This window comes from Selaginella moellendorffii, unplaced genomic scaffold (assembly GCF_000143415.4).
Source record: "Selaginella moellendorffii unplaced genomic scaffold, v1.0 SELMOscaffold_77, whole genome shotgun sequence".
Taxonomy (NCBI): Eukaryota; Viridiplantae; Streptophyta; class Lycopodiopsida; order Selaginellales; family Selaginellaceae; genus Selaginella; species Selaginella moellendorffii.
The window spans coordinates 62,162-88,463 of NW_003314338.1; the positions used below are offsets into that span (position 1 = coordinate 62,162).

Below are 26,302 nucleotides of genomic sequence, written 5' to 3' on the forward strand. Positions count from 1 at the left end.
CGAGCTCCTGCCACATTGTTACCTTTAGGTCATTCACAGGTAGGTAGCGAGATGGCCGTGGCCAAGAGGGGAGGAGGAGCAGGAGGAGGAGCGGCGGCGGCAGGGCAAGAGGACGAATCCACGACGCTGGCATCCGCGATTGGCAATGGTGAGGATCTGGGCACTTTGATCCGCGCGGCATTCGAGATTGGACGGCCGGAGGCCCTGCTCCAGCAGCTCAAGGGCTTCGTCAAGAGCAAGGAGGGCGAGATCGAGGAGCTGTGCCGGGTGCACTACGAGGAGTTTATCCGCGCGGTGGACGAGCTGCGCAACGTGCTCGTCGACGCCGAGGAGCTCAAGAAGCGCCTCGCCGACGACAATGCGCAGATGCAAGAGGTGGGAAGATCGCTGCTGAGCTGCCTCGAGGAGCTCATCCAGTGGCACGCCACCCGTGCCAACGTAGCGGCCGCGGTGGAGGCGCTGCTCCACTGCAGCGGCGCCGTGGAGGCGTGCAGCCGCGTCAACTCTCACGTCGAGCGCGACGAGCTCTACCCGGCGCTCAAGGCAGTGGACTGCGTGGAGCGCGACTACTTGCAGCAGCGCAAGATGCCCGCCACCGCGCTGGCCAGCGCGCTGGAGCAGCACATCCCGCGCTTCCGGGGCTACGTGGAAAAGAAGGTGAGCGCGGAGTTTAGCGACTGGCTGGTGGACATCCGCGGGGTGGCACGGGACATCGGGCAGCTGTCCATGGGTGCCGCCTCAAGCGCTCGGCAGCGGGAGGAGGAGATGCGGGGGCGGCAGCGGCAGGCCGAGGAGCAGAGCCGCTGGGGTGGCGGCGGCGGGGGTGGCGGCGGAGGTGACCAGGAGCTGCAGTCGTCGTGCTACGTGCTGCTGGTGGACGCGAGTGGCGAGGAAGAGGAGGAAGCCGAGGTGGCCAAGCGCTTACAACTGACGCCCGTGTACCGTGCGCACTACATCCACGAGTGCCTGGGCCTGGGCGCTCACTTCCGTGCCTACTATCTTGACAACCGGCGTCTCCAGCTCCAGTCTGACCTCCATCTCCCGCCGGGGCCATTCCTCGAGTGCCACCAGTCGCTCTTTGCCCAGATGGCGGGCTTCTTCATCGTTGAGGAGCGGGTGGCGCGCACCGCCGGCGGCCTGGTGGATGCCTTGGCGGTGGAGTCGCTGTGGGACACGGCGGTGACGCGCATGGCGTCGCTGGTGGAGGAGCAGCTGATGCGAATGCCGGGGGCCAACCACATTCTGCTCGTGGTGGACAACGCCAGCCTGCTGGCGGCGACGCTGCGCAGCTATGGCTACAACGTGGCGCCGCTGCTCGAGGCGCTGGACCGGTGCCGCGAGCGCTACCACGAGCTGCTGCTAGCGGAGCGGCGGGCCTCGGTGCACGACGTCCTCGCCAACGACAAGTTCGAGCAGATGCTGCTGCGCAAGGAGTACGAGTATGGTATGCACGTAACCGCGTTTGGACTGCAGGCCAGCGACGCCACCCCGGCGTTCCCATACGTGGCGCCCTTCTCCGCCAGCGTCCCCAACCTGTGCCGCATCGTTCGCTCCTTCACGGACGACTCGGTCAGCTTCCTGTCGCACGCCGGCGGCGCGACCGACTACTACGACGCGGTCCGCCAGTACACGGACCGGCTGCTGTCGACGAGCGTGGCGGAGGCGCTGCTCCGCCTGGTGCGCAGCCCGACCCTGGGCATGTCCCAGGCCATGCAGCTGGCCGCCAACCTCACCGTGCTGGAGCGCGCATGCGACTTCTTCGCGGCGCACATTGCTCGCAGCTGCGGCGTGCCGCCGCGCCTGGCCGCCCCGCTGCAGTCGCGGGCGGTGCTCCGCAGCTCCCAGGCGGCGGCGCAGGAGCGGATGCTGGAGCTTGTCAACTCCAAGATCGACGACTTCATGCTGCTGACGGCGCACATCGACTGGACGCCCGACGACGCGCCCGACCACGGCAACGCCTACCTCAACGAGGTGCTCATCTACCTGGAGACACTCACGCCCAGCGCGCAGGCCATCCTGCCTCCGCACGCCTTCGATCGCTGGATCCGCGGCGTCCTCACGCACGTGTCCGACTGCATCGTCGCCACCTTTGTGTCGGACGACGTGCGCCGCTTCAACGTGCACTCGGTCATGGGCGTCGACGCCGACCTGCGGGTGCTCGAGTCGTTTGCGCACGAGCGCTTCGTCTCCACGCCGCAGCTGCAGGGGCTGGGTGGCGGCGCCGATCTCAAGAGCTGCCTGGCGGAGGCGAGGCAGCTCGTCAACCTGCTGCTGTCCAACCAGCCCGACCTCTTCCTCAACCCCGTGATCCGGGAGAGGAGCTACCCGGCGCTCGACTTCAAGAAGGTGATGGTGGTGGCGGAGAAGTACAAGGACCTGCCGGATCGCCTCTTCCGCGGTGTTGTGGGAGGGAGCAAGCCGGTCAGCAAGAGGAAGGCATTTGAGACGCTGGTGAAGCGGCTCAAGGAGTTTGTATAACAAGCAAGAAGAAAAAACCGAGATACCGATTGCTACCCGGTAGTCAGTGAACTTTCTTCTTCGTGTCCGGCCCCGTCACCGCGACCTGCTGCTGTGCCGTCAAGGAAACCTTGTTCACTTCGTACACGAAGAGGAGCGAGAAGATGAAGCTGCGTTGAGAGGGAGCGGAGTGAGCAATCTCTTTCTCTTTAGAGACAAGGAGAGGATGGCTCCTTACCATGTGGTGATGCACACTCTATGTACCGCCCCGGCAGCAACGCAAGCGATGAGCTCCGCCGCAAGCACTGCGCGCACACACCGCAAGAGTTTCAGTCTTTCCTCCACACCAAAACCTTCGTTTTCTACTCACCAGCACCCCATCCGGTTCGGCTGCCCAGTAACTCCTGGAGGTTGCCAATCATCTGCAGGGAGAGATCGGGGAGATCGCAATCAGCCTACACGCGAAACCACTCGAGACTCACAGTGAGCGCGAGGAGGAAGAGGAGCGAGCTGATGAATCCGCCCAGGATGGTGTAGAGCTCTGACGACGCCAGCGTCTTCTTGTTCATCTGCTGCAGGGACAGCGTGACAACAAAGACGAGAAATGCGTAGAGCATCGAATTGGGCGGGCTGGTGCCGCTGCTGCGCTTGCTCTTGCCCTTGTGATCTCCGGCCGGAGCGGCGGCGGCACCAGTGGCGGCAGCCATCGCGCGGTGAGAGAGAAGAGAGGAATATTGACTTGTGCCCTACCTATACTTTTTACCTAGGGCATTGCTTGCTCGCTGCTGGGAGCGAGGGACATGGGAGGGCGCGACACATCTCTAGGGCAAGAGCTCTTCCTCTACGCCGTCAGCGCCGCCTTGAGCTGCCTGGTCCTCTTCGTTGGGGTGCGCCATCTCGACCCAAATCGCTACCAGGCCAAGAAAGCCGCCGAGCGCAAGAAGGAGATTGCCAAGCGCCTGGGCCGCTCACTGGTGCAAACCAACAGCTATGAGGTACTACTCCCTGTTTCCCTGCATTGCTTGCTTCCTCCTAGTAAAATCGCGAGTGTCAACTCTAGGACATGATCGCCTGCGACGTGATCAACCCCGAGGACATTGACGTAACCTTCGACTCCATTGGCGGCCTCGAGGACGTCAAGAGCTCGCTGTTCGAGCTCGTCATCCTCCCTCTCCAGCGCCCGGAGCTGTTTGCTCATGGCAAGCTGCTGGGACCTCAGAAGGGAGTGCTGCTCTACGGGCCTCCCGGCACCGGCAAGACGTTGCTGGCCAAGGCGATTGCCAAGGAGTCGCGAGCCGTCTTCATCAACGTTCGGATTGCCACTCTCATGTCCAAGTGGTTCGGAGACGCCCAGAAGCTCGGTAAACCTCTCCCCCTCTCCTCGCTTTCTTGCCAACCGCGTTTCACTTGACTCTTGTTGGTGCAGTCACCGCCGTCTTCTCTCTCGCGTACAAGCTGCAGCCATCCATCATCTTCATCGACGAGGTTGACAGCTTTCTGGGCCAGAGGCGTGCGACGGAGCACGAATCCATGACTCACATGAAGACGGAGTTCATGGCACTCTGGGACGGCTTCACAACTGACCGTAAGTATGCCGTGGTTGGAAGCCGAAACGAATGAAGAAGCTCCTGAGCTGTGTTGTGTGTGCAGAGAGTGCCAGGGTCATGGTTCTCGCCGCCACCAACAGGCCATGGGAGCTCGACGAAGCCATCCTCCGCCGGCTTCCCCGCGCGTTCGAGGTGGGCATGCCGGATGCGAGGCAGCGTGCCAGCATTCTGCGGGTCATTCTCAAAGATGAGGCGGTGGAGGACGAGGTGAACATCGACTATCTGGCGAGCCTGACCGAGAACTACAGTGGCTCCGACTTGACGGAGCTGTGCAAGCAGGCCGCCTATCTTCCCATAAGAGACCTGCTGGAGAAGGAGAAGAACGGGCACTCGAGCGAGCTACAGGTGACTGAGCTCTCCTCCCAGAGCTTGATTGATCTCATCTGTGTGGATTGGTGGCAGACGGCCAGGCCTCTCAAGCAGAGCGACTTCGAGACGGTGCTGCAAAACGCTCGCAGTTCCAAGGACGCTGCGTACGACTACCAAAACCGGCGGCAGTTTGAGCAGCAGCAGCAGCAGCCGCAGGAGGTGTCCATCACTGACGTTCTGCAGCTCTTGGCGGCGTTTGGTGCCGCTGGCAACAGCCGAGGCCGTTCCAGCTGAACAAACAAGGCCATAAATTCTTCCGGCTTTTTCACATTTTGGCGAGAGCGAGAGCGTGGAAGAGGCGATACAGGTATTACGTCGATGCCTTGGCTTGCTTCTGGCATGGGCGCAGACAAGAAACGGCACTTAGGTAGCTATAGCCGCGCTTGTACCGTTTGTACGTGTAAAATCGATGCAAACCATGCCCTAAATTAAAGAGTAGCGAGCGAGATGAGCTTGGTGGAGGTGTACGCTTGTATGCCCAGTGTGGAGCGTGGGCGGGGAATTCTCGTGGATGGCGATGCCAGATCGAGCTGGATCATCTACTGCAATGGTCGCAGCGTCGTGATTCGCAGCCTGGTGCAGCCCCTGCTCGTGGATGTCTACTGCCAGCACGCGTACCTGGTGAGTGTGGCCAGGATCTCGCCGAACGCGCAATGGATAGCCTCGGCGGACGTGTCCGGCATTGTCAGGATCTGGGGCGCCACCGGGGATCACACACTCAGGCACGAGTACACCGCTCTCTCGGGACGCATCGATGACTTGCAATGGTCACACGATGGCCAGCGCATTGTTGTGTGCGGCGACGGCAAAGGGAAGTCATTCGTCCGAGCGTTCAGGTGAGTGCCGTGGCTGGCTGGGCTTTGTTTCTGGATGGATTGGTTCCTACAACCATGATGTCTCTATAGCTGGGACACGGGCACCAGCATTGGAGACTTCGAGGGCAGCTCCAAGCGCGTCTTGAGCTGCGCATTCAAGCCCACGCGGCCGTTCCGGGTCGCCACCGGCGGGGAAGACTTCGTTGTCAACTTCTACGAGGGTCCGCCTTTCAAGTTCACTGCCTCTCACAGGTATGGTTTCGTTTCTCTGCTTTTCGTTTGCGACACGTTGATACGAGCTTTGCCAACCAAGAGATCATACCAACTTCGTCAACTGTGTGCGCTTTGCTCCCGACGGCACCAAGTTCGTCACGGCTGGATCCGACAGGAAGCTCATCGTGTTCGACGGGAAGACGGGTTGCAGAACTGGCCTCGTCTCGTCCTCGTCCGATGGGCACACAGGTAGCATTTACGCTGTGAGCTGGAACGCAAGCAGCAGCCAAGTAAGACCACCTCGGTGCCGTGTTACATCTCTAAGTCTTTTGCCCAGGTGGTGACAGTATCCGCAGACAAAACCGCTAAGCTGTGGAGCATAGCGGGAGATGGATCCGGCGGGAGTCTGGAGGCAACTTTCTGCTCGTCGGACGTGCAACTCGGCTGTCTTTGGCTCAACGATTCCATCGTCACCTTCTCCCTGGATGGCAGGATGAACGTTTTGTCAGCAACCGGAGACCTGACGGCACCAGACAAGGTGCTCTCCGGACACTCCAAGAGCATCACGGCTGTTTCCGCATCGGGCACGGACATTTACTCGAGCAGCTACGACGGGGTCATTGTCAAGTGGAGACGTGGAGAGGGCTTTGTAGCTCGCCTCGACGGCAATGGCTTCTCCTCCAGTGTCTCCGGCTTGGGAGCTGTTGCTGGGAGTGAGGATACATTTGTGGCATGCGGGCAAACCAAGGTATGGTATGCCACCTTTACTCGGTACTCTAACCGAGCTTTTGGATCTCACAGCTCTCAAGAATTGTGGGAGGAACCGAGAGCACGATTGATCTGGGAGCAGCTTGCGTCGGGTTCTCGATTGCTCCCTGCAGAGATGGTGAGGTGGTGCTGGCCTGCACAGAGCAAGAGCTGATCCTGCTCAGAGACTTTGCTGTCGTCTCCCGGCTATCACTTCCTTTTACAGCTACTGCTGTTGCAGTCTCCCCAGACGCGAAAGCTGCCATAGTTGGGGACAAAGATGGCAAGCTGCACCTGTTCTCGCTCGGTGAGGACGGGCTGCACCAGGAAGCCTTGCTCGAACGCCATCGTGCATCTGTCACGGCACTCGAGTTCTCCCCGGATGGCACGATGTTCGCTTCGGGCGATCAAAACCGGGAAGCTTTTGTGTGGGACGCAGTCAAGAGAGAGGTACAGGTCCCTTTGCATTTTGCTTTCTCTACTTTACTCGCAAGTCTGCGGTTGATGTTCCACTGCAGGTGAAGCTGAAAAACATGCTCTATCACACCACGAGCATCCAGTGCATTGCGTGGGCTGTGGACAGCTCCAAGGTTGCGACTGGGGGTGTAGACGGTTGCATCTATGTTTACTACGTGGACCGGCCTGCTTCAGCGCGGATATCTATCAGAGGAGCTCATCCGGGCGGTGTGAGCGGCCTGGCCTTCGCAGACGCTAGCGAGCTTGTTAGTGGCGGGCAAGATGCATTCCTCCGGGTGTGGAAGTCCTAGAGCTTGTTGTGTTTGTGTTTGTGTTTCTGGCTTTAAGTTGACACCATGATTGCTCAAAATGGTGGTTTTCTAAAGCCATGGCCGCCATGGAACTATGGAACTATAGTTACGTGATAATCCAATCATTCATTCGTGGGCATGAGGACGTGGCAGGCCATCTCCTGAGCACCACACAATCTTCCCTCCACTGCTGAGAGAGGAGGGGCTTGGCTTAGTGCACGCTTGCTCGGGCCTAGCTTCACCACCAGGGGCCATCGCTGCCCTCTGCGCTCGACGCACTGTGGCTTGATTACTCGCTTACACTCCGCATTGGAGTGTTTTGTTTGATTGATCGACCATGGCAGCGGCTTGCAGCAGCAGCGGCAGCAGCAGCCGAATTGGGTGGTTCCAGGCTAGCTCCAGTAGCAGCAACATCGGCATACTGCAGCACCACCCGTGGAGAGGATCGCATGCCTCTTCATTGTTTTCCTTCCCCAAGCTCGGAGCCCGGATTGGCAGCAGCAGCGGCGGCAGTGGCAGCAGCGGCACCAGCAGCAGCAACAGGGTGAGAGTCCTGGTTTGTTGTGCGGCTGGTGGCGATGGCAAGACGATTGTGATTGGTCTGGCAGCGGACTCTGGGTGCGGCAAGAGCACATTCATGAGGCGGCTGACGAGCGTGTTTGGGGGAGCAGCGTCGCCTCCTAAAGGTGGGAATCCCGACTCCAACACGCTCATCAGCGACACCACCACGGTCATCTGCCTGGACGACTACCACTCGCTGGACAGGACGGGCAGGAAGGAGAAAGGGGTGACGGCCCTGGATCCGAAGGCCAACAATTTCGATCTTATGTACGAGCAGGTCAAGGCACTCAAGGAAGGCAAAGCTGTCCAGAAGCCCATCTACAACCACGTATCAGGGTTGCTTGACCCTCCGGAACTCATCCAGCCACCTAAGATCCTTGTCATTGAAGGTCTCCACCCCATGTAAGTAAGCTTTAACTTGAAAGACTAAGTTGACGCGCCAACATGACGGTCTTGTTGTGTTTCCAAGGTTCGATTCTAGAGTGAGAGAGCTCCTCGACTTCAGTATATACCTTGATATCAGCGATGCTGTCAAGTTTGCTTGGAAGATCCAGGTGAGTGGGTGCAAACATAAGTCTTTTGTATTGAAACTCTTTGGCAGCGAGATATGGCCGAGAGGGGACACAGCCTGGAGAGCATCAAGGCCAGCATTGCTGCCCGCAAGCCCGACTTTGATGCTTACATAGGTGACCATTTGATTTGCTTTCAAGATATGTATATCAAGCTGCGGTGTTGAAACAGACACACAGAAGCAGTACGCAGACGTGGTGATTCAAGTGCTTCCCACGCAGCTCATTCCAGACGACAACGAAGGCAAAGTACTTCGCGTTCGGATGATCATGAAAGAGGGCGTTGACAACTTTGAGCCCGTCTACCTGTTTGACGAAGGCTCCACAATCTCGTGGATACCTTGCGGGAGGAAGCTCACGTGTTCTTACCCGGGGATTAAGTTCTTCTACGGCCCAGACACTTACTATGACAACGAGGTGAGTTTGATTGCTCACTGAGCTTTGAACAGTGGCGAACCATTACTGTGCAATGCAGGTGTCAGTGCTGGAGATGGATGGACAGTTTGACAAACTGGACGAGCTCATCTACGTGGAAAGCCACCTGAGCAACATCTCGACCCGCTTCTACGGGGAGATCACGCAGCAAATGCTCAAGCACGCCGACTTCCCGGGCAGCAACAACGGCACGGGCTTGTTCCAGACCATTGTGGGCCTCAAGATCAGAGATGTGTTTGAGCGCATCACCTCCAAGCAAGGCTCCCCCGTTGGGGCGGCAGCAGCCACCTCCAAGGTCTAATTATTGCTGTATCGTATCACGTTATCCTTTTACGATAAAGATGACATATAGATAAATATATAATAGACCAAACCCTATTTTCAAGTGTTTCCAAGTGTTTCCACGTAGAGCGAGAAGAGGGCGGTGATTATGGGCGATGTCCAAGAGCAGGAGAACCTGGGCGCCTGGCTGGTGGCGGCCAACACAATTCGCGTGGAGCCGTTTAAGCTGCCCCCGACTGGCAGCGATGAAGTTAAGGTCCAGATGAAGGCGGTCGGTATCTGTGGCAGCGATGTCCACTACTACCGGGTAAGCTTGATTGTGAACTTGATCCCGTGGATTCCTCATCTTTGCTTGATGTAGCACCTCCGTTGCGCGGATTTCGTGGTGACAGAGCCGATGGTGATCGGGCACGAGTGCGCGGGGCTGGTTGTGGAGGTGGGCAGCAATGTGAAGCATCTCAAGGTTGGGGACCGCGTGGCGCTGGAGCCCGGCGTCTCGTGTAGCCACTGCACACACTGCAAGACCGGCTCCTACAACCTCTGCCCCGAGATGAAGTTCTTCGCCACGCCCCCCATCCATGGATCGCTCGCAAACTACGTAAGTAATCGTGTCTATGGAACTATGGAACTCACTTTGTGATGGAACTCACAGGTGGTCCATCCGGCGGAGCTGTGCTTCAAGCTGCCGGATGGCGTGTCCGTGGAGGAGGGCGCTATGTGTGAGCCGCTGAGCGTGGGTGTCCACGGGTGCCGGAGGGCGGGCATCGTCCCAGGCGTCCGGCTCCTCGTGCTGGGTGCCGGACCCATCGGCCTGGTGACAATGCTGGCGGCCAGAGCCTTCGGCGCCACACGGATCGTGGTCACGGACGTGGACGCGTCTCGCCTGGCGGTGGCTGCGCAGCTGGGAGCGCCGGACGTGATCACGGTGCTGGTGTCGACCAAGACCGAGGACGTGGAGGCGGAGGTGCGCGAGATCCAGGGCGTGGCCGGGGGAGAGGTGGACGTGGCCATGGACTGCGTGGGGGTGGGCAAGACGATGCTGACGGCGCTGCGAGCGAGCAAGGCGGGGGGCAAGGTGTGCCTCATCGGCATGGGGCACACCGAGATGACGCTGCCGCTCACGGGCGCGGCGGCGGCGCGAGAGGTGGACGTGGTGGGCGTTTTTCGTTACCGCAACACGTACCCGCTGTGCATCCAGCTGCTCGAGTCGAAGCGCATCGATGTCAAGCCGCTCATCACGCACCGCTTTGGATTCTCGCAGCAGGAGGTTGTGGAGGCGTTTGAGACGAGTGCCAAAGGTGGCAGCGCCATCAAGGTCATGTTCAACCTCTAGATCCTCGTATTACATCTATGGTTCTATGGTTCTATCGTTCCCTTGTGAAACGAATTGGCATTGTCCGCGCTAGGTAGCGCTTAAGCGAGAGGAGAGAGACAGAATAGAGCCTAGTTTTAGGGCAAGGGCACATTGTTTGGAGGGAGGAGGAGAGATCATGAGCGGCCATGACTCCAAGTACTTCACCACCACCAAAAAGGGAGAGATCCACGAGCTCAAGGAGGAGCTCAACTCGCAGTACAAGGTATGCGCGGCGGCGCTTTGACGCGCGCTTCAAAAACCCTCTTCTTACATCACTCTCTCGCCCCGCCCGCATTGCCTTCCAGGACAAGAAGAAGGATGCGGTGAAGAAGGTGATTGCGGCAATGACGGTGGGCAAGGACGTGAGCATGCTCTTCACCGATGTCGTCAACTGCATGCAAACCGAGAACCTGGAGCTCAAGAAGCTCGTCTACCTCTACCTCATCAATTACGCCAAGAGCCAGCCGGATCTCGCCATTCTCGCAGTCAACACATTTGTCAAGGTGAGCCCCCCGGATTTGCTGCTCGCTCACACGCTAGCTCCTCGCAGGATTCCCAAGATCCCAACCCCTTGATCCGAGCCCTGGCTGTCCGGACCATGGGCTGCATTAGAGTTGACAAGATCACCGAGTACCTCTGTGATCCACTGCAGAGATGTCTCAAGGTACCACTTTCCTTGCCTTGCTTCCATGTTTCGTCTAAGCTCTTCCATCTTTTCCACTCCCAGGACGACGACCCCTACGTCCGAAAGACAGCCGCTATCTGTGTTGCCAAGCTGCACGATATCAATGCCGAGCTGGTTGAGGACCGAGGCTTTCTGGAAATCCTCAAGGATCTCATCTCCGACAGCAATCCGATGGTGGTTGCCAATGCTGTCGCTGCCCTTGCCGAGATCCAGGAGGGCACCACCAAAATCATCTTCGAGATCACAAACCACACTCTCTTCAAGCTCCTGGCTGCCCTCAACGAATGCACAGAGTGAGTTCAATGGTACAGTTGCTCTCCATCTCTATGGCTTCTCACTGCTAAGCATTGGTTTCTTTTTTCTTTTTTCTTTCGTTCCAGGTGGGGTCAGGTCTTTATCCTAGACGCTCTCTCAAGATACAAAGCCAAGGACGTCCGCGATGCAGAGAACATTGTGGAGAGAGTCACACCGCGCCTCCAGCACGCTAACTGTGCGGTGGTTCTCTCCGCTGTCAAGGTAAAACCAGCGTTTCCGTGGCTAGATAACATCTCTGACTTCACGTCCACAGGTTATTCTGCAACAAATGGAGCTTATTACGAGCACTGATGTTGTCCGGAATCTGTGCAAGAAAATGGCACCACCCCTTGTCACGCTTATCTCCGCTGAACCAGAGATTCAATACGTGGCCCTGCGGAACATCAACCTCATCGTGCAGCGCAGGCCGACTATTCTTGCTCATGAAATCAAGGCAAGCTGGACCACCTCGCGCTACTGAATCGTGTTCTCCTCTTTTACCTTCAGGTTTTTTTCTGCAAGTACAACGATCCCATCTATGTGAAAATGGAAAAGCTAGAAATTATGATCAAGCTTGCTTCTGATCGAAATATTGACCAGGTTCGTCCCATTATCGGCTAGAGTTTCTGACGCTAGGAATTTTCGATGTGCCGCAGGTGCTGCTGGAATTTAAAGAATACGCCACGGAAGTTGACGTTGATTTTGTTCGAAAAGCCGTTCGAGCCATAGGTCGATGCGCTATCAAGCTTGAGCGGGCAGCAGAGCGCTGCATTAGCGTCCTCCTCGAGCTGATAAAGCTCAAAGTTAACTATGTCGTGCAGGAAGCGATAGTAGTGATCAAAGACATCTTCCGCCGCTATCCAAACACGTAAGAAAGTCGTTTCTCACGGTTTTGAAAAAATACAATTTCGTGTTTGCAGGTACGAGTCCATAATCGCAACGCTTTGTGAGAACCTGGATAACTTGGATGAACCGGAAGCCAAGGTTTACCTTCGCGTTTCACATATGTGGAGCTCATGATTGTGCACTGCAGGCGTCCATGATCTGGATCATTGGTGAATACGCGGAGCGCATTGACAATGCGGATGAGTTACTCGAAGGTTTCCTCGAGACGTTCCCCGAGGAGACTGCCCAAGTCCAGTTGCAATTGCTGACGGCGACTGTGAAGCTTTTCCTGAAGAAACCAACGGAGGGGCCACAGCAAATGATTCAGGTTGATGTCCGTGCCTTTAGTTTATATTTACACTCGCTCTCCTTCTCCCGCAGGTTGTGCTTAACAATGCAACACAAGAGACGGATAATCCAGACCTTCGCGATCGTGCATACATTTACTGGCGATTGCTTTCCACGGATCCGGAGGTCCGTGTTTACTTTGCTTATAGTTTATTATCAGTTGGTAGCTTGTATGTTTCTTCTGTGCTTGCAGGCAGCCAAGGATGTCGTGCTCGCGGAGAAGCCGACCATTAATGATGACTCGAACATGTTGGAGCCGTCGCTCTTGGATGAACTACTTTCAAACATTGCTACGTTGGCTTCAGTTTATCACAAGCCTCCGGATTCTTTTGTGAGCCGCGTCCGTGCAACAGTCCAACGCGACGATGACGAAGAATATGCAGCAGAGAGTCTTGATCCAGAGTCGTCTTCTGCACCAGTCTCGGAGATTACCACCTCCGTGGCTGCGCCAGGAGGTGTCCCAGGGCAGCCTGCTGCTGTTCCTGATATTCTAGGAGACTTGATGGGTTTGGATGGATCAGCTGATCAACAACCAATGACCAGGTGAGAGTGTGTGAACTGATGTGCTAAGAGAAGTCTTCATACTCTGTTGCTTACAGATCACTGCCAGTTCTGCTTAGTGCGTCCGCGGGCCAGGGCTTGCAAATTAGTGGCAAGCTGGTTCGCAGGAATGGTCAAGTGGTTTACAGCCTGATGTTCGAGAACAGCTCACAGATACCACTGGACGGCTTCATGATCCAGTTCAACAAGAACACATTCGGTTTGGCAGCTGCGGCTCCGCTTCAAGTGCCACCTTTGGTACCTGGACGATCCGAAAGTGTGGTGCTGCCGATGGTGATGTATCAGAACGTTGCTCCTGGCCCTCCAAACTCCCTTCTCCAAGTTGCTGTTAAGAATAACCAGCAGCCAGTCTGGTATTTCAACGACAAGATCTCTATCGAAGCTTTGTTTGGCGAAGATGGGAAAATGGAACGACAGCACTTTCTGGAGGTACAAGTTTTTTTTCTTAGCGCTTGCGTGCTCTGACTAATAATTCCTTTCAACCTTGCCCAGACTTGGAAGACTATTCCCGACTCACACGAGTTTATCAAGGAGTTACCCAGTGTTTGTGTCAACAGCGTGGAGTCGGCTATCCAGAAGCTGCAAGCCACCAACCTGTTTTTCATTGCACGCAGGTCCCAGAAAGAATCGAGGCAAGAGCTGCTTTACCTGTCTGCCAAGGTTCCCCCCAACATTGTTTTCCTTGTGGAGCTGGCAACTGTGGTTGGGACGGCAGGTGTGAAGTGCGCTGTCAAGACGGTATCTCCAGAGATGGCACCGCTTCTCTTTGATGCACTTGAAGCGCTGTTGAGTACATGAATCTGTACCTCCTTGCAAGTGGCAGGCTCATACTTCCCATTTTGTTGCTTAGATATATAAAGTATTTGCAGTCTGCAATTTAAGTGTAAACAACAAATTTCAAGTTGTGAGTTGAGATGGAATATAGAAATAGAATACAGAAACCCTAATTTATATACAGGTTGTGAGGGCCAAGTGTACGGCTACGATGCCGTATACTAATATTAGCATAGTGGATTTTGGTAGCCGTCGGATTGGTTTCAATCCGGACCACTCACTCCTGTATATAAGCTAGGGTTTTTGGGTTAATTGATATGCACATTTCTGTATTCCCTTTCCATATTCCATGCACTCACATTGGTGGAGATGAGGGGCACCTTTGATTGTCCCTGGGGAGTGCTTGGATTTGGGATTTCGGTTTAGATCTAGCTTTTGCATTGTCTAGATCTAGCTTTTTCCATTTCCTTTCTTTTGTTCTTTCCTTTCAGGATTTTGGTTTAGATCTAGCTTTTTGCATTGTCTAGATCTACCATTTCTTTCTAGCTTTTTGTCATTTCTCTTCTTTTGCTCTTTCTTTCTCATTCATTTTCATGGCCGATCCGCAATCTCCTCCTTTGACTCTAGAGCAGCAGTTGGTTCAATTGCTTGATGCTATGCGCCTGCAATTGAACAACCAAACTCAGTTGATGGCGGCATTCACGGCACATGGTACAACTCCTCCTGCTTTTGGTGCCAATCCTCGCGTTTGGCCGGAGTTCTTTCGTGGGAATCCTGGGGATGATGTGTACCATTGGTTCGATCACTTCACGGTGATTGCCACATATCATTCTTGGGATGATGCTCGGCGTTTGCGTGAGTTCCCCACATGTCTTCAAGGGACGGCATTGCAGTGGTACAATGGATTGAGCGCAGCTACTCGTGGCGATTGGAGTGTTCTTCCGGACGTCTTCAAACGCGCCTTCGGACACGCCGACGATTGTGATGATGCCTTCCAACAATTGCATCGTCTTCGCCAAGGGCCATCTGAGTCGGTGATGCAATTTGGCGTTCGTTTCCGAAGTCTTTTGCTTCGTGCGGAACCAAATATGTCGGAGCGGATCAAGCTAGGAATGCTGTGGCCAGCACTTCGTCAAGATCTTGTCGGACTTGTGCATGCACATTTCTGTATTCCCTTTCCATATTCCATGCACTCACATTGGTGGAGGTGAGGGGCACCTTTGATTGTCCCTGGGGAGTGCTTGGATTTGGGATTTCGGTTTAGATCTAGCTTTTGCATTGTCTAGATCTAGCTTTTTTTTTTTTTTTTTTTTTTTTTTTTTTTTTTTTTAAGGTAAACCTAGCTCTGTTGGTAATATTGGATCATGACCATATAGAAGTTTATATGGTGAAGCACCAACAGAACTCTGCACCCCTGTAACATAAGCATACCGAAGAGACGGCAAATAACCATCCCAATCCGAATGTTGAAAGTTCACATACTTCGCAATCATCCCTTTGAATGTCCGAACGAGCCGTTCCACCAGACCGTCTGATTGTGGATGATAAGCACTCGTAAAAGTGTGGCGTATCCCCAACCGAGATGTCAAAACATGAAATACCTCAGCCATAAATGCAGGACCATTATCCGAAAGAATCCGTTCTGGACAAGAATGCTGGAACACCACTCGATTGAGGAGGAAGTATCCAACAGCAGTTGCAGAGGCACTAGCAAGAGCACCAACTTCCACCCAACGAGTCAAGTAGTCAGAAGCAATAATAACATACTCATTGCCAGCAGTCGATCGCGGAAAAGGTCCCATAAGATCAAACGCCACCAACTCAAACGGACGAGAAACTGCAATTGACTCCAACCGTCCTTCCGCAGCACAAGGGGGAGTATTACGAGCTTGGCACCAAACGCAGCTACGCACATACCGGATAATATCACGTCGCATCTCTGGCCAATAGAAAGATCTGCGCAACTTCTCGGTGACACGACGGTGTCCCATATGCCCACCTAGAATAGGAGAATCATGGTAGGCATAGAGAAACCGCGGAATAAACACCGAAGGCACCACCAGCCGTAAATGAGCATCAGGATCCGTCCCCACAAAATAAAGAAGGCCATCTTCAAGGCGATATTGAGAATGTAAATGCCGAAAAGGCAAGTCATCAGCAAGTGATGCAGGATTCTCAAACCCATCTCGAAGCCTTCGAATCCACGGCTCAATCTTTTGAGCCTCGCGAACCTCATCCAGAGAAGGTAGATCTTGCTCTACGCCCTGTGGACACTGAACGTCAAGGACAGCAACCGCCGACGGCACAGAATCCTCATCTAGAAAATCCACAGATGCTGGAACAACAGGTTCATCAGAAACATGAGAAGTGAGTGGAGAAGGAAGAGGAGCTCGAGAAAGGGCATCAGCATCAGCCATAGAACTCCCTGGGCGATGAACAACATCGAAATCATATATCTGAAGCTTCAAAGCCCATCGAGCCGTACGACCAACCAGGTTCTTCCGCTTCAATAATGAAGTAACAGCAGCATGGTCACCTTCAAGTAACGTCCGAGAACCATGTAGATAGGCATGAAGTTTCTCGAAACCCCAGACTGCTGCTAAACACTCCTTCTCCGTCGTGGAGTAGTTCATCTCCGCTGGTTGTAATGTACGGCTTATGTATGCAATGGGATGGCGCTGACCAGGCACACTTGAGCTCTCTTGCATCAACACACCTCCAAGACCAATGTCAGAAGCATCCACGCGCAAAATAAAAGGTCGAGTGTAGTTAGGATATGCCAAAACCGGAGGAGTCGTCAATAGCTCTTTGAGATTCACGAACGCCCGCTCACAATCGGGAGACCAGATGAAAGATGACGTTGATGACTTCAGCAACGCTCGCAATGGTAAAGTGCGATCGGAAAGATGATCCACAAAACGACCGAGATACTGCACCTTACCCAAAAAGCGCTGCACATCATTCACACACTTCGGAGTAGGGAACTTTAGAACAGCCACAAGTTTGTCAGGATCAACTTGCAAACCCTCACGAGAAATACGGTACCCAAGATAAGTTGTGTCCTTGGACCCAAACACGCACTTCGACCGCTTCAGCTTTAAACCAACGTCGCGTAGCCGATCCAACACTTTACAAACATCACGAACATGCTCCTCCCACGTCCCCTCCGAGTGGATCAAGACATCATCAATGAAGTCAGCCGTCACCTCTGGCATATCGCAAAGAACCTCGTCCATCATTCGCTGAAAAGTTGCTGGAGCATTGTTCAAACCAAACGGCATCACCAAAAACTCGTACAAACCAAATGGTGTACGAAAAGCAGTCTTAGGAATATCGTCTTCAGCCATCGGTACTTGCCAATACCCAGAAGCAAGATCTAGCTTGGTGAACCAACGACTTCGCCCCAGACGATCCAAGAGATCAGCAGTGTGAGGAAGAGGGTACACGTCCGGGATCGTCACTTCATTTAACGGACGATAGTCGATGCAGAAACGAATACTCCCATCAGGCTTCGTCACAAGATGAGGTTCACATGCCCAAGGACTCCGCGACTTCCGAATAACACCCTTCTCCAACATCTCCTTAACGTTTGCACGTAAAATCTTGATCTCCTTGGGTGACCGACGACGAACAGGAACCTTGATTGGACGAGCATCCCCGGTTGGAATGGGATGACGTGTGGCAATCTTGGCCCCAGACGATAGGTCAAATTCAAAGAGATCAGAATACTCCTTCATGAGCTGATCAACAGCTGCAACACAAAGATCATCGGAGGGATCGGAAAAGGGAAGAGCAGAACAAGATGGAAACACAAGAGGAAATAATGGGGGAACAAAAGTAATGGAAGCAGAGGTAGAAGTAGAGGGACGAAGAGGTACAGAAGTGAGAGGAATGGATGAAACATAAGGAAGTATGAGACAAGGGGGAAAAGCCTCAAAGTCACACTTGGCATGATTGTGCTGCAACCAATCCATACCAAGAATGAGGTCAAAAGCTTGACTCGGCACCACCCGCAACGACTGCAACTCAAGCTCGAGATCGCCCACACGCACAACCAAGTCCGCCTCATCTCGTGCACATGCATGTGTACGGCCGTTGCCATAAAGAATGAAAACTGGATCCGCCGCACGACGCAAGTGTAGACGACAACGTGTGGCAACAGGTCGAGCAATAGAAGATAAACTCGAACCTGTATCAACCAACACGGAGAGAAGAATAGGAGACCTCTTGTTATAAAAACGAGCTTGGAAAGTAAACACTGGATGAACCGGTGCCGAGTGAACCCCTTGATGATACTCCCGAAAGAAAGATGGAGGGGTCACTAACTTATTCGCGCAAGGTCCCTCCATTACTCGCGCGACTCCTCGTTTCCCGAATGCACCTCGGTATCCAAACCTTCCACCGCAGCAGCACCAACGAGACGTTGCTGACGCCAAGGTCTCCACCCAGGAAATGGAGGTCGCCAATCCGGAAAGCGCCGACAACGCCGGTAAGTATGACCAACTTCATCACACGCCCAGCAACGAATGTCACGGCCACGACCACGTCCTCGCCCTTGTCCTTGGACTCGAGTAGCAGCAGCATCAACCTCCATGGGAACAGGACCATCACTCACAGGAAGTGGAGCTGAAGGACGTGTAGCAAGAAGTGGAAGAGGCGACGTCTCATAACGTTGTGCCAAGCGAAGAGCATCGTCAAGAGTGGCAGGAGCAAGTGCAGTTTCTCCGTACATTACAACCAGCGGAGATGAACTACTCCATGACGGAGAAGGAGTGTTTAGCAGCAGTCTGGGGTTTCGAGAAACTTCATGCCTATCTACATGGTTCTCGGACGTTACTTGAAGGTGACCATGCTGCTGTTACTTCATTATTGAAGCGGAAGAACCTGGTTGGTCGTACGGCTCGATGGGCTTTGAAGCTTCAGATATATGATTTCGATGTTGTTCATCGCCCAGGGAGTTCTATGGCTGATGCTGATGCCCTTTCTCGAGCTCCTCTTCCTTCTCCACTCACTTCTCATGTTTCTGATGAACCTGTTGTTCCAGCATCTGTGGATTTTCTAGATGAGGATTCTGTGCCGTCGGCGGTTGCAGTCCTTGACGTTCAGTGTCCACAGGGCGTAGAGCAAGATCTACCTTCTCTGGATGAGGTTCGCGAGGCTCAAAAGATTGAGCCGTGGATTCGAAGACTCACATTGGTGGAGATGAGGGGCACCTTTGATTGTCCCTGGGGAGTGCTTGGATTTGGGATTTCGGTTTAGATCTAGCTTTTGCATTATCTAGATCTAGCTTTTTCCATTTCCTTTCTTTTGTTCTTTCCTTTCAGGATTTTGGTTTAGATCTAGCTTTTTGCATTGTCTAGATCTACCATTTCTTTCTAGCTTTTTGTCATTTCTCTTCTTTTGCTCTTTCTTTCTCATTCATTTTCATGGCCGATCCGCAATCTCCTCCTTTGACTCTAGAGCAGCAGTTGGTTCAATTGCTTGATGCTATGCGCCTGCAATTGAACAACCAAACTCAGTTGATGGCGGCATTCACGGCACATGGTACAACTCCTCCTGCTTTTGGTGCCAATCCTCGCGTTCGGCCGGAGTTCTTTCGTGGGAATCCTGGGGATGATGTGTACCATTGGTTCGATCACTTCACGGTGATTGCCACATATCATTCTTGGGATGATGCTCGGCGTTTGCGTGAGTTCCCCACATGTCTTCAAGGGACGGCATTGCAGTGGTACAATGGATTGAGCGCAGCTACTCGTGGCGATTGGAGTGTTCTTCCGGACGTCTTCAAACGCGCCTTCGGACACGCCGACGATTGTGATGATGCCTTCCAACAATTGCATCGTCTTCGCCAAGGGCCATCTGAGTCGGTGATGCAATTTGGCGTTCGTTTCCGAAGTCTTTTGCTTCGTGCGGAACCAAATATGTCGGAGCGGATCAAGCTAGGAATGCTGTGGCCAGCACTTCGTCAAGATCTTGTCGGACTTGTGCATGCACTTGCTCCTGCCACTCTTGACGATGCTCTTCGCTTGGCACAACGTTATGAGACATCGCCTCTTCCACTTCTTGCTACACGTCCTTCAGCTCCACTTCCTATGAGTGATGGTCCTGTTCCCATGGAGGTTGATGCTGCTGCTACTCGAGTCCAAGGACAAGGGCGAGGACGTGGTCGTGGCCGTGACATTCGTTGCTGGGCGTGTGATGAAGTTGGTCATACTTATCGGCGTTGTCGGCGCTTTCCGGATTGGCGACCTCCATTTCCTGGGTGGAGACCTTGGCGTCAGCAACGTCCCGTTGGTGCTGCTGCGGTGGAAGGTTTGGATACCGAGGTGCATTCGGGAAACGAGGAGTCGCGCGAGTAATGGAGGGACCTTGCGCGAATAAGTTAGTGACCCCTCCATCTTTCTTTCGGGAGTATCATCAAGGGGTTCACTCGGCACCGGTTCATCCAGTGTTTACTTTCCAAGCTCGTTTTTATAACAAGAGGTCTCCTCTTCTTCTCTCCGTGTTGGTTGATACAGGTTCGAGTTTATCTTCTATTGCTCGACCTGTTGCCACACGTTGTCGTCTACACTTGCGTCGTGCGGCGGATCCAGTTTTCATTCTTTATGGCAACGGCCGTACACATGCATGTGCACGAGATGAGGCGGACTTGGTTGTGCGTGTGGGCGATCTCGAGCTTGAGTTGCAGTCGTTGCGGGTGGTGCCGAGTCAAGCTTTTGACCTCATTCTTGGTATGGATTGGTTGCAGCACAATCATGCCAAGTGTGACTTTGAGGCTTTTCCCCCTGGTCTCATACTTCCTTATGTTTCATCCATTCCTCTCACTTCTGTACCTCTTCGTCCCTCTACTTCTACCTCTGCTTCCATTACTTTTGTTCCCCCATTATTTCCTCTTGTGTTTCTATCTTGTTCTGCTCTTCCCTTTTCCGATCCCTCCGATGATCTTTGTGTTGCAGCTGTTGATCAGCTCATGAAGGAGTATTCTGATCTCTTTGAATTTGACCTATCGTCTGGGGCCAAGATTGCCACACGTCATCCCATTCCAACCGGGGATGCTCGTCCAATCAAGGTTCCTGTTCGTCGTCGGTCACCCAAGGAGATCAAGATTTTACGTGCAAACGTTAAGGAGATGTTGGAGAAGGGTGTTATTCGGAAGTCGCGGAGTCCTTGGGCATGTGAACCTCATCTTGTGACGAAGCCTGATGGGAGTATTCGTTTCTGCATCGACTATCGTCCGTTAAATGAAGTTACGATCCCGGACGTGTACCCTCTTCCTCACACTGCTGATCTCTTGGATCGTCTGGGGCGAAGTCGTTGGTTCACCAAGCTAGATCTTGCTTCTGGGTATTGGCAAGTACCGATGGCTGAAGACGATATTCCTAAGACTGCTTTTCGTACACCATTTGATTTGTACGAGTTTTTGGTGATGCCGTTTGGTTTGAACAATGCTCCAGCAACTTTTCAGCGAATGATGGACAAGGTTCTTTGCGATATGCCAGAGGTGACGGCTGACTTCATTGATGATGTCTTGATCCACTCGGAGGGGACGTGGGAGGAGCATGTTCGTGATGTTTGTAAAGTGTTGGATCGGCTACGCGACGTTGGTTTAAAGCTGAAGCGGTCGAAGTGCGTGTTTGGGTCCAAGGACACAACTTATCTTGGGTACCGTATTTCTCGTGAGGGTTTGCAAGTTGATCCTGACAAACTTGTGGCTGTTCTAAAGTTCCCTACTCCGAAGTGTGTGAATGATGTGCAGCGCTTTTTGGGTAAGGTGCAGTATCTCGGTCGTTTTGTGGATCATCTTTCCGATCGCACTTTACCATTGCGAGCGTTGCTGAAGTCATCAACGTCATCTTTCATCTGGTCTCCCGATTGTGAGCGGGCGTTCGTGAATCTCAAAGAGCTATTGACGACTCCTCCGGTTTCAATGTGAGTGCATGGAATATGGAAAGGGAATACAGAAATGTGCATATCAATTAACCCAAAAACCCTAGCTTATATACAGGAGTGAGTGGTCCGGATTGAAACCAATCCGACGGCTACCAAAATCCACTATGCTAATATTAGTATACGGCATCGTAGCCGTACACTTGGCCCTCACATCATCCCCTCCTCTCGGAATCATGGAAGGCCGTCAGGGTTCTCTTGTAGATGGGCCGGGATCTGGAGGAACGTCAGGAGGAGGCATCGGTGGATCTGTAGACGGTATTAACTGCTCCTGATCCCTCTGTATGAAGCGTTTTAACCGCTGCACATGCACAATCTCTGGAGGATCAGCCTGCTGAACGTCATGCCGAACCTCATAAACTTGTGGTCCAACTTGCCGCAACACCCGATACGGTCCTTTCCACTGCGCAAGGAGCCCCTTAGATAAACCACGTACCGTAAGATGGGGAAAACGGACTAACACCAAATCATCCACTTTGTACTCCGCTGGTGGACGATGATGGGAATTGTAGCGCCGTTGTTGTCCCACTTGTACGCGGCCTAAGTGTTCAGCAGACTCTGCTCGGACAAGTGGAAGAATGCTTGTCAAATATTGATCCCATGACCTAGCATCAGGAGCTCGTGGCAATCGCGAAGGTAAACCTAGCTCTGTTGGTAATATTGGATCATGACCATATAGAAGTTTATATGGTGAAGCACCAACAGAACTCTGCACCCCTGTAACATAAGCATACCGAAGAGACGGCAAATAACCATCCCAATCCGAATGTTGAAAGTTCACATACTTCGCAATCATCCCTTTGAATGTCCGAACGAGCCGTTCCACCAGACCGTCTGATTGTGGATGATAAGCACTCGTAAAAGTGTGGCGTATCCCCAACCGAGATGTCAAAACATGAAATACCTCAGCCATAAATGCAGGACCATTATCCGAAAGAATCCGTTCTGGACAAGAATGCTGGAACACCACTCGATTGAGGAGGAAGTATCCAACAGCAGTTGCAGAGGCACTAGCAAGAGCACCAACTTCCACCCAACGAGTCAAGTAGTCAGAAGCAATAATAACATACTCATTGCCAGCAGTCGATCGCGGAAAAGGTCCCATAAGATCAAACGCCACCAACTCAAACGGACGAGAAACTGCAATTGACTCCAACCGTCCTTCCGCAGCACAAGGGGGAGTATTACGAGCTTGGCACCAAACGCAGCTACGCACATACCGGATAATATCACGTCGCATCTCTGGCCAATAGAAAGATCTGCGCAACTTCTCGGTGACACGACGGTGTCCCATATGCCCACCTAGAATAGGAGAATCATGGTAGGCATGGAGAAACCGCGGAATAAACACCGAAGGCACCACCAGCCGTAAATGAGCATCAGGATCCGTCCCCACAAAATAAAGAAGGCCATCTTCAAGGCGATATTGAGAATGTAAATGCCGAAAAGGCAAGTCATCAGCAAGTGATGCAGGATTCTCAAACCCATCTCGAAGCCTTCGAATCCACGGCTCAATCTTTTGAGCCTCGCGAACCTCATCCAGAGAAGGTAGATCTTGCTCTACGCCCTGTGGACACTGAACGTCAAGGACAGCAACCGCCGACGGCACAGAATCCTCATCTAGAAAATCCACAGATGCTGGAAGAACAGGTTCATCAGAAACATGAGAAGTGAGTGGAGAAGGAAGAGGAGCTCGAGAAAGGGCATCAGCATCAGCCATAGAACTCCCTGGGCGATGAACAACATCGAAATCATATATCTGAAGAAAGATGGAGGGGTCACTAACTTATTCGCGCAAGGTCCCTCCATTACTCGCGCGACTCCTCGTTTCCCGAATGCACCTCGGTATCCAAACCTTCCACCGCAGCAGCACCAACGGGACGTTGCTGACGCCAAGGTCTCCACCCAGGAAATGGAGGTCGCCAATCCGGAAAGCTGTTCCAACATCCGATAAGTATGACCAACTTCATCACACGCCCAGCAACGAATGTCACGGCCACGACCACGTCCTCGCCCTTGTCCTTGGACTCGAGTAACAGCAGCATGGTCACCTTCAAGTAACGTCCGAGAACCATGTAGATAGGCATGAAGTTTCTCGAAACCCCAGACTGCTGCTAAACACTCCTTCTCCGTCGTGGAGTAGTTCATCTCCGCTGGTTGTAATGTACGGCTTATGTATGCAATGGGATGGCGCTGACCAGGCACACTTGAGCTCTCTTGCATCAACACACCTCCAAGACCAATGTCAGAAGCATCCACGCGCAAAATAAAAGGTCGAGTGTAGTTAGGATATGCCAAAACCGGAGGAGTCGTCAATAGCTCTTTGAGATTCACGAACGCCCGCTCACAATCGGGAGACCAGATGAAAGATGACGTTGATGACTTCAGCAACGCTCGCAATGGTAAAGTGCGATCGGAAAGATGATCCACAAAACGACCGAGATACTGCACCTTACCCAAAAAGCGCTGCACATCATTCACACACTTCGGAGTAGGGAACTTTAGAACAGCCACAAGTTTGTCAGGATCAACTTGCAAACCCTCACGAGAAATACGGTACCCAAGATAAGTTGTGTCCTTGGACCCAAACACGCACTTCGACCGCTTCAGCTTTAAACCAACGTCGCGTAGCCGATCCAACACTTTACAAACATCACGAACATGCTCCTCCCACGTCCCCTCCGAGTGGATCAAGACATCATCAATGAAGTCAGCCGTCACCTCTGGCATATCGCAAAGAACCTCGTCCATCATTCGCTGAAAAGTTGCTGGAGCATTGTTCAAACCAAACGGCATCACCAAAAACTCGTACAAACCAAATGGTGTACGAAAAGCAGTCTTAGGAATATCGTCTTCAGCCATCGGTACTTGCCAATACCCAGAAGCAAGATCTAGCTTGGTGAACCAACGACTTCGCCCCAGACGATCCAAGAGATCAGCAGTGTGAGGAAGAGGGTACACGTCCGGGATCGTCACTTCATTTAACGGACGATAGTCGATGCAGAAACGAATACTCCCATCAGGCTTCGTCACAAGATGAGGTTCACATGCCCAAGGACTCCGCGACTTCCGAATAACACCCTTCTCCAACATCTCCTTAACGTTTGCACGTAAAATCTTGATCTCCTTGGGTGACCGACGACGAACAGGAACCTTGATTGGACGAGCATCCCCGGTTGGAATGGGATGACGTGTGGCAATCTTGGCCCCAGACGATAGGTCAAATTCAAAGAGATCAGAATACTCCTTCATGAGCTGATCAACAGCTGCAACACAAAGATCATCGGAGGGATCGGAAAAGGGAAGAGCAGAACAAGATGGAAACACAAGAGGAAATAATGGGGGAACAAAAGTAATGGAAGCAGAGGTAGAAGTAGAGGGACGAAGAGGTACAGAAGTGAGAGGAATGGATGAAACATAAGGAAGTATGAGACAAGGGGGAAAAGCCTCAAAGTCACACTTGGCATGATTGTGCTGCAACCAATCCATACCAAGAATGAGGTCAAAAGCTTGACTCGGCACCACCCGCAACGACTGCAACTCAAGCTCGAGATCGCCCACACGCACAACCAAGTCCGCCTCATCTCGTGCACATGCATGTGTACGGCCGTTGCCATAAAGAATGAAAACTGGATCCGCCGCACGACGCAAGTGTAGACGACAACGTGTGGCAACAGGTCGAGCAATAGAAGATAAACTCGAACCTGTATCAACCAACACGGAGAGAAGAATAGGAGACCTCTTGTTATAAAAACGAGCTTGGAAAGTAAACACTGGATGAACCGGTGCCGAGTGAACCCCTTGATGATACTCCCGAAAGAAAGATGGAGGGGTCACTAACTTATTCGCGCAAGGTCCCTCCATTACTCGCGCGACTCCTCGTTTCCCGAATGCACCTCGGTATCCAAACCTTCCACCGCAGCAGCACCAACGGGACGTTGCTGACGCCAAGGTCTCCACCCAGGAAATGGAGGTCGCCAATCCGGAAAGCGCCGACAACGCCGATAAGTATGACCAACTTCATCACACGCCCAGCAACAAATGTCACGGCCACGACCACGTCCTCGCCCTTGTCCTTGGACTCGAGTAGCAGCAGCATCAACCTCCATGGGAACAGGACCATCACTTGTGCATGCACTTGCTCCTGCCGCTCTTGACGATGCTCTTCGCTTGGCACAACGTTATGAGACGTCGCCTCTTCCACTTCTTGCTACACGTCCTTCAACTCCACTTCCTATGAGTGATGGTCCTGTTCCCATGGAGGTTGATGCTGCTGCTACTCGAGTCCAAGGGCGAGGACGTGGTCGTGGCCGTGACATTCGTTGCTGACGCCAAGGTCTCCACCCAGGAAATGGAGGTCGCCAATCCGGAAAGCGCCGACAACGCCGATAAGTATGACCAACTTCATCACACGCCCATTTTCATGGCCGATCCGCAATCTCCTCCTTTGACTCTAGAGCAGCAGTTGGTTCAATTGCTTGATGCTATGCGCCTGCAATTGAACAACCAAACTCAGTTGATGGCGGCATTCACGGCACATGGTACAACTCCTCCTGCTTTTGGTGCCAATCCTCGCGTTCGGCCGGAGTTCTTTTGTGGGAATCCTAGGGATGATGTGTACCATTGGTTCGA

The 26,302-nt window shown here is 53.2% G+C and overlaps 7 protein-coding genes across 7 annotated transcripts; 6 read left to right on the forward strand and 1 right to left on the reverse strand.

Moving 5' to 3' along the window:
• Window positions 1-3: 3 nt before the first annotated feature.
• On the forward strand, window positions 4-2,513 carry LOC9642053 (exocyst complex component SEC15B). Its single transcript, XM_024660782.1, has one exon. It carries the CDS (start codon window positions 52-54, stop codon window positions 2,476-2,478), a length of 2,427 nt encoding a protein of 808 aa, XP_024516550.1. The 5' UTR covers window positions 4-51; the 3' UTR covers window positions 2,479-2,513.
• Window positions 2,436-3,229, reverse strand: LOC9642054 (keratinocyte-associated protein 2). Its single transcript, XM_002986877.2, has 4 exons — window positions 2,940-3,229; window positions 2,828-2,879; window positions 2,696-2,762; window positions 2,436-2,627 (listed from the first exon to the last, which is right to left on the reverse strand). The coding sequence occupies exons 1-4, from the start codon at window positions 3,162-3,164 to the stop codon at window positions 2,522-2,524; spliced, it is 450 nt and encodes a 149-aa protein (XP_002986923.2). The 5' UTR covers window positions 3,165-3,229; the 3' UTR covers window positions 2,436-2,521.
• Window positions 3,230-3,237: 8 nt separating this feature from the next.
• On the forward strand, window positions 3,238-4,866 carry LOC9642492 (ATPase family AAA domain-containing protein 1-B). Its single transcript, XM_002986816.2, has 5 exons — window positions 3,238-3,452; window positions 3,518-3,818; window positions 3,884-4,042; window positions 4,108-4,409; window positions 4,467-4,866. The coding sequence occupies exons 1-5, from the start codon at window positions 3,258-3,260 to the stop codon at window positions 4,665-4,667; spliced, it is 1,158 nt and encodes a 385-aa protein (XP_002986862.1). The 5' UTR covers window positions 3,238-3,257; the 3' UTR covers window positions 4,668-4,866.
• Window positions 4,863-7,114, forward strand: LOC9642055 (actin-interacting protein 1-2). The gene is made up of 6 exons (XM_024660785.1): window positions 4,863-5,269; window positions 5,339-5,500; window positions 5,562-5,751; window positions 5,799-6,209; window positions 6,263-6,658; window positions 6,727-7,114. Exons 1-6 carry the CDS (start codon window positions 4,881-4,883, stop codon window positions 6,973-6,975), a joined length of 1,797 nt encoding a protein of 598 aa, XP_024516553.1. The 5' UTR covers window positions 4,863-4,880; the 3' UTR covers window positions 6,976-7,114.
• Window positions 7,115-7,133: 19 nt separating this feature from the next.
• LOC9642056 (phosphoribulokinase, chloroplastic) lies at window positions 7,134-8,930 on the forward strand. The gene is made up of 5 exons (XM_002986818.2): window positions 7,134-7,938; window positions 8,006-8,090; window positions 8,138-8,222; window positions 8,278-8,522; window positions 8,581-8,930. The coding sequence occupies exons 1-5, from the start codon at window positions 7,313-7,315 to the stop codon at window positions 8,839-8,841; spliced, it is 1,302 nt and encodes a 433-aa protein (XP_002986864.1). The 5' UTR covers window positions 7,134-7,312; the 3' UTR covers window positions 8,842-8,930.
• LOC9642057 (sorbitol dehydrogenase) lies at window positions 8,931-10,227 on the forward strand. The gene is made up of 3 exons (XM_002986819.2): window positions 8,931-9,129; window positions 9,184-9,420; window positions 9,475-10,227. The coding sequence occupies exons 1-3, from the start codon at window positions 8,971-8,973 to the stop codon at window positions 10,153-10,155; spliced, it is 1,077 nt and encodes a 358-aa protein (XP_002986865.1). The 5' UTR covers window positions 8,931-8,970; the 3' UTR covers window positions 10,156-10,227.
• A 47-nt stretch (window positions 10,228-10,274) lies between these two features.
• Window positions 10,275-13,850, forward strand: LOC9642058 (beta-adaptin-like protein B). The gene is made up of 14 exons (XM_024660781.1): window positions 10,275-10,399; window positions 10,482-10,679; window positions 10,727-10,840; window positions 10,904-11,154; window positions 11,242-11,377; window positions 11,430-11,609; window positions 11,663-11,755; window positions 11,812-12,023; window positions 12,076-12,139; window positions 12,189-12,368; window positions 12,422-12,514; window positions 12,582-12,931; window positions 12,988-13,378; window positions 13,442-13,850. Exons 1-14 carry the CDS (start codon window positions 10,313-10,315, stop codon window positions 13,745-13,747), a joined length of 2,655 nt encoding a protein of 884 aa, XP_024516549.1. The 5' UTR covers window positions 10,275-10,312; the 3' UTR covers window positions 13,748-13,850.
• The last annotated feature ends 12,452 nt before the right edge of the window (window positions 13,851-26,302 follow it).